Here is a 6,364-nt window from a genome sequence, read left to right as displayed (position 1 = left end):
TGGCTTCCTGGCTTAGTGAAAGCCCTGGTCTTTTGTACACACAGGAGCGGCCACCAATGGGGACACCTGCTGATTGTGCACCTGGGGCCTTGGTGCCCTGGTACAGCCTGGGTTAATGACCTTGTTTATCCACTTGAGTCATCCGATAAGCGGCAGCTGAGTGAGCGGCAGGTGGCCCTGTGCCCTGAACCGGCCACTTCATTGACTGAAATGATATCAGCGCCACGTGGGGTTCCCAATCCCCCCTCCCCCACCACTTCCCCACCAGTCCTGCCAGGGGCAGTGTCTGTGTGTTTTTTTCAATGAACATGACTTCTGGAGTCAAGGTTGCCAGGCCATTCCTCCCTTACCACTCGCTGGGAATATAAATAGCACCCACAGCACAGAACAGAGGATCAGAGAGCTGGAAGTAAGAGCAGATCCCCAACCATGAGCACCAGCCAACCAGGGGCCTGCCCATGCCAGGGCGCTGCAAGCCGCCCGGCTATTCTCTACGCACTTCTGAGCTCCAGCCTCAGGGCTGTCCCCCAACCCCGTAGTAGCTGCCTGTGTAGGCAGCACCGGCCTGTCCAGCTGTGTGCACCTTATCGCACCTGCCGGGAGGCCTTGGATGTTCTGGCCAAAACAGTGGCCTTCCTCAGGAACCTGCCATCCTTCTGCCAGCTGCCTCCCCAGGACAAGCGGCAGCTGCTGCAGTGTGGCTGGGGCCCTCTCTTTCTGCTTGGGTTGGCCCAAGATGCTGTGACCTTTGAGGTGACTGAGGCCCCGGTGCCCAGTATACTTAAGAAGATTCTGCTGGAGGAGCCCAGCAGCAGTGGAGGCAGTGGCCAGCTGCCGGACAGACCCCAGCCCTCCCTGGCTGCAGTGCAGTGGCTTCAATGCTGTCTGGAGTCCTTCTGGAGCCTGGAGCTGAGCCCCAAGGAATATGCCTGCCTGAAAGGGACCATCCTCTTCAACCCTGGTGAGCTCCCAGGCAATCCTGGGGTGGGGGACCAAGGCTAAAGCAGGGGCCAGCCAGGGAAGTAACTTCTAAGGATTTAATATTTGTTATCTCATTGGGTCCTCTCTCCTTCCTTCCTTCCTTCCTTCCTTCCTTCCTTCCTTCCTTCCTTCCTTCCTTCCTTCCTTCCTTTCTTTCTTTCCTTCTTTTTTTCTTTCTTTCTTCTTTTTCTGAGACAGAGTCTCACTCTGTTGCCCAGGCTGGAGTGCAGTGGTGTGATCTTGGCTCAGCTCACTGCAACCTCTGCCTCCTGGGTTCAAGCAATTCTTCCTGCCTCAGCCTCCTGAGTAGCTGGGATTTGCAGGTGTCCACCACCACGCCTGGCTAATTTTTGTATTTTTTAGTAGAGATGGGGTTTTGATGCGTTGCTCAAGCTGGTCTTGAACTCCTGACCCCTCAGGTGATCTACCTGCCTCAGCCTCCCAAAGTGTTGGGATTACAGGTGTGAGCCACCCTACCTGGTTGGGTCCTCATTTTCATCAAATAGCCATCTCACAGAAGAGGCACAGAAAAGATAAGTGACTAGCTGAAAGTTACACAGCCAGGTAGGGACAGACCAAGATGGCGACTCAGGTCTAGTCACTCCAGAGACTGGCCCTTCCCACTCTGCCTGAGAAACTTGCTCTAACCTTTTTTTGAGACAGAGTCTCACTCTGTTGCTTAGGCTGAAGTGCAGTGGCCCAATCTCAGCTCACCACAACCTCCACCTCCCAGGTTCAAGTGATTCTTCTGCCTCTGCCTCCCGAGTAGCTGGGACTATAGGTGTGCACCAACATGCCCAGCTAATTTTTGTATTTTTAGTAGAGACGGGGTTTCACTATGTTGGCCAGGCTGGTCTCGAACTCCTGACCTCGTGATCTGCCCGCCTCAGCCTCCCAAAGTGCTGGGATTAAAGGCGTGAGCCACTGCGACCAGCCCTTGCTCCAACCTTTAGAGAAGGCGTGGGGGAAGTGGAGTGAGCAAACGCAGCTGTGTCTCAGTCACATCTTCAAAGGAAGGCTGTATGGCAAAGCTCTAGAGCTAAAACTCCTCTGTGGGTTCAGAAAGATCACACAGAAGAGAGAACTGAGGGGCGTGGGAAGACAGGAAGAGAATCTTTGTGGAATTCAGCCAGGAGAGCAGCAGATGGAAACAGGGCTTTTTGTTATCTGGAGGGTATCTGAGATAAGAGTTTCCCAGGAGTCCCTCATGGCATGCATAAATTGTAGTAATTAATTGTAGTAATAGTAGCAAATACTCATGTCACACTTACCATATGTTAGGCCCTATTCTAAGGGTTTTACACATCTTAGTTAATTTAAATCTCCTAAAAGCTTAGGAGACAGGTACTATTAATATTATTATCATCCCCATTTTACAGATAAAAAAACTGAAGCCCAGAGATTAAATAACTTGCCCAAGATCAGCTGGGATTCACACCCAGGAAGCCTGATTCTTTCTCTTTTTTTTTCTGAGATGGAGTTTCGCTCTTGTTGCCGAGGCTGGAGTGCAATGGCTGGATCTCGGCTCACGGCAACCTCCACCTCCCGGTTCAAGCAATTCTTCTGCCTCAGCCTCCCGAGTAGCTGGGATTACAGGTGTGTGCCACCACACCCAGCTAATTTTGTATTTTTAGTAGAGACAGGGTTTCTCCATGTTGATCAGGCTGGTCTCAAACTCCCGACCTCAAGTGATTCGTCTGCCTCGGTCTCCCAAAGTGCTGGGATTACAGGTGTGAGCCACCACGCCCAGCCAGAAGCCTGATTCTTAACCATTACTCCACGCTGCCTCTTCATAAATGAATGGATGAATAAAATGAAAATAAATAAATTACCTCCTCCACAGGAGGCAGTAAGTCCTGTCATGACCAGACCAGCCCCACCTCCTTCACCACCACAGTTTGGATTCTTCTCACAGGGCCCAAGTTAATTATCGCTCAAGAAGAAGCCATTCACTTGCGGATAACAGTCTAGGAGTCATCATTCAGGCCTTTCTCTAAACCCCCCAGGTTAGAACTATAGCCGATTGGCCTTATATCCCTTATGGTGACCCAGTGCCAGCAGCAAGGGGAACCCTGTCCCTTACCCAGTCTCTCACTCACAAGTCAGACACTAGATAGAGACAAAAACACAGCTGAGACTCCACACAAATACAAACCACACAATTCGGACCCCACCCCCACACACACTAAGATGTGCAACTCAGGCGCACGTACACGGACCCATAAAACAGACTATCTTAGAGAAGCCTGAGAGAAAGAAATAGAGAAAGAAATGATAATGAATACTTAGAGAAAGAAATGATAATGATGCTCTCTATAAAAAATACATGTATATAAAACAAAAAATTAAATAATAAAAATTAAAAGACTCTCTATCTACCCACTCACAGCCCAGAAAAGCACTGCCTAGATACAGTCACTCAGCAATGTACTGCAGATCCTGACACATTCACACGGCAGACCTCAAAGGCCAAGCAAAGGAGGCAGAGGGGTGTCTCTGATGGCTCAGATCTGGGGCCAAGCTCGTCCTTTGGTGGCTGGGAATAGGGTACTCACCAGTCCTCTTCTCCCTCTCTGCCCACAGATTTGCCAGGCCTCCACGCCTCCTCCCACATTGAGCACCTGCAGCAGGAGGCTCACTGGGCGCTGTACGATGTCCTGGAGCCCTGGTGCCCAGCAGCCCAAGGCCGCCTGGCCCGTGTCCTCCTCATGGCCTCCACCCTCAAATCCATTCCAACCAGGCTGCTTGGGGACCTCTTCTTTCGCCCTATCATTGGAGATGTTGACATCGCTGGCCTTCTTGGGGACATGCTTTTGCTGAGGTGACCTGCTCCAGCCCAGGTAGAGATCAGAAGGGCAGAGGCTGGTAGTGCTGATTCAGCCTGGCCATCCCCAGAGGTGACCCAGTGCTCCTGGAGGGGGCAAGGCTGTATAGACAGCCAGCCACACCCCACATTGGACTTCCTTCGTTTGGACGCAGTGCTCCAGCTGCCTGGCAGGCTCTTGGTGGTCCCCACAGCTTCTGGGCCAAGACTCCTGTCCTTTCTTGGGATGGGAATGAAAGCTTAGGCTGCTCATTGGACCAGAAGTCCTACAACTTTATACAGAACTGAATTAAGTTATTGATTTTTGTAATAAAAGGTATGAAACATTTGCAGCCTGATACTGTCGTTTGTGCATACCGAAGGGACTGTCTCGCCTCCAGGGCCTGCCCTGCCCCTACCAGAGGTAGCCCAAGGGAAAAAATCCACAGGGGTGCTGCAGCTAATCTTTCCGGGTGGTATGGTAATTTCGTTTCTGGGGATGAGATTTATTTGGCATCTGGGTCTGAGTCCAGGGAACAGTATCAGTTCACAAACCCATCACCTCCTTGCCTTTATCCTCAGGAGAAGAAGGTTACTCTCCTGCCCCCAAACCCTTCACTGACCCCTCCCCTGGCTCCCACCCACTTCAGGCTCTCTCTCACCACAGTGAAAGCCCAATCACAGCCAATCAGGAAGCAGCCCATTCCCAAATTGAAACAGACAAGGTCACTGCAATTTTGCAGTTTGAGATCATTCACTTCCCCCGTTCCTGCAGATGACAAAAGAAGGTGGTCCATTATTCTCCCAGCATGAATGGACAAGGGCACCAGAGCTGGTCCAGCAACTGCTTGAAGGCCAAGGCAGACCAAGGTTAAGCTGGACCACCAGGGTATGGCTACGTCAGTTGTTAAAGTCTGAAACACTTCCAAGACATTTGGTTCATAGCCACTGCCCTGAAGACCCCCAAGTTTCCTCCTTCCCTTCCCCTCTGCCCCAGCCTCTCTGAGATCCTCCTCCCAGACATTCCCACTGTCTACACTGTCTAGCAACTAGAGAGGCAACTCCTTTTTTTTTTTTTTTTTAAGACCAAGTCTTGCTCTGTCGCCCAGGCTAGAGTGCAGTGGCACAATCTCGACTCACTGCAACCTCCACCCACCTGGTTCAAGCAATTCCCCTACCCCAGCCTCCGGAGTAGCTGGGACTACAGGTGCACTCCATCATGCCTGGCTAATTTTTTGTATTTTTAGTAGAGATGGGATTTCACTGTGTTAGCCAGTATGGTCTCGATCTCCCGGCCTCGTGATCTGCCTGCCTTGGCCTCCCAAAGTGCTGGGATTACAGGCATGAGCCATCACACCTGGCCTAGAGAGGCAACTCTTGGCATAGCCATGACCTCCCTGACTCCTCCATTCAGAGTATGACTTGTGTCTGTTCTGATTGGTCAATGTCTGTGTCTCAATGTTTGTTCAATATTTTTACCCAGTCTCAGGTCAGGGTGAGTGACCTGAAGGGTGGGCAGGAAGGAGTGGTAACAACACACATGCGTTCAGGATTTTCCGGCCTCCTCCTTTCACCGGCAGTAAGTCCTGCCCTGACCAGTCCCACCCCCTTCACCACAACAGTTTGGATTCTTTTCACAGGGCCCAAGTTAATTATTGCTCAAGAAGAAGCCATTCACTTGGGGATAACTGTCTAGGAGTCATCATTCAGGCCTTTCTCTAAGTCCTCCAGGCTACGACTACAGCTGACTGGCCTTGTACCCATCACGGTGACCCAGTGCCAGCAGCAAGGGGAACCCTGTCCCTTACCCAGTCTCTCACTAACAAGTCAGACACCAGGTAGAGACAAAAACACAGCTGAGACCCCACACAAATACAAACAACACAACTGGGACCCCCACCCCTACACACACTAAGATGTACAACTCAGGCACACGCACACAGACCCATAAAACAGACTCTCCATCCACCCACTCACAGCCCAGAAAAGCACTGCCCAGATACAGTCACTCAGCAATGTACTACAGACGCTGACACATTCACACAGTAGAGGCACACACCCCTGCACCTGAGGGTGGGTCACACAGTGTGGAGACACCCTCAGGCCAGACTGTGTTCATTTTCCCTGTGTCACAGTAAAGGGAAAAGTGTTCCCCCCCAAGTAGGCAGAACTGCGTCTGCACATCTCAGGATCTACTTGGAGCCTGTGAGCCCAGGCCACACTGCTCTGTCGGGCGTTTGAGACCCAACTAACCAATCATCCCCGTTTCCCATGGTGACTGCTATGTCCATCCTCCTCTCAGCTCGACAACTCTCCCCAGTTGGGACTTAATCAATCCCCAATAAAGGCATCCTTCAGGGCCCAGAACAAGCCCTGCATCCCTCCACCTCCCACCAGATGCCCCAAACTCAGAACTCAGGCCCCCGGGCCTCTCTCTGACCTGCCCTCCCCATCCCTCTGGCACACACCACCCATTGTAACCTTATAGATGCATGAAGCGACTTTTTCAAGAGCAGAAGCCCTGTTTCCTACATAGGACCCAAATCTAGAAGATTCAGGGCATTAGGGCCATTCTCTCTC

General features: G+C 51.5%; 1 protein-coding gene across 1 annotated transcript; it reads left to right on the top strand.

Annotated features, from left to right (window-relative positions):
• The first annotated feature begins 298 nt into the window (after nt 1–298).
• On the top strand, nt 299–4,137 carry NR0B2 (nuclear receptor subfamily 0 group B member 2). The gene is made up of 2 exons (XM_032300990.1): nt 299–961; nt 3,565–4,137. Exons 1-2 carry the CDS (start codon nt 430–432, stop codon nt 3,804–3,806), a joined length of 774 nt encoding a protein of 257 aa, XP_032156881.1. The 5' UTR covers nt 299–429; the 3' UTR covers nt 3,807–4,137.
• Nucleotides 4,138–6,364: the final 2,227 nt, after the last annotated feature.

This window comes from Sapajus apella, unplaced genomic scaffold, assembly GCF_009761245.1.
Source record: "Sapajus apella isolate SASKATOON/1434 unplaced genomic scaffold, GSC_monkey_1.0 scaffold43, whole genome shotgun sequence".
Taxonomy (NCBI): Eukaryota; Metazoa; Chordata; class Mammalia; order Primates; family Cebidae; genus Sapajus; species Sapajus apella.
This window is presented reverse-complemented; position numbering and strand designations above follow the sequence as displayed.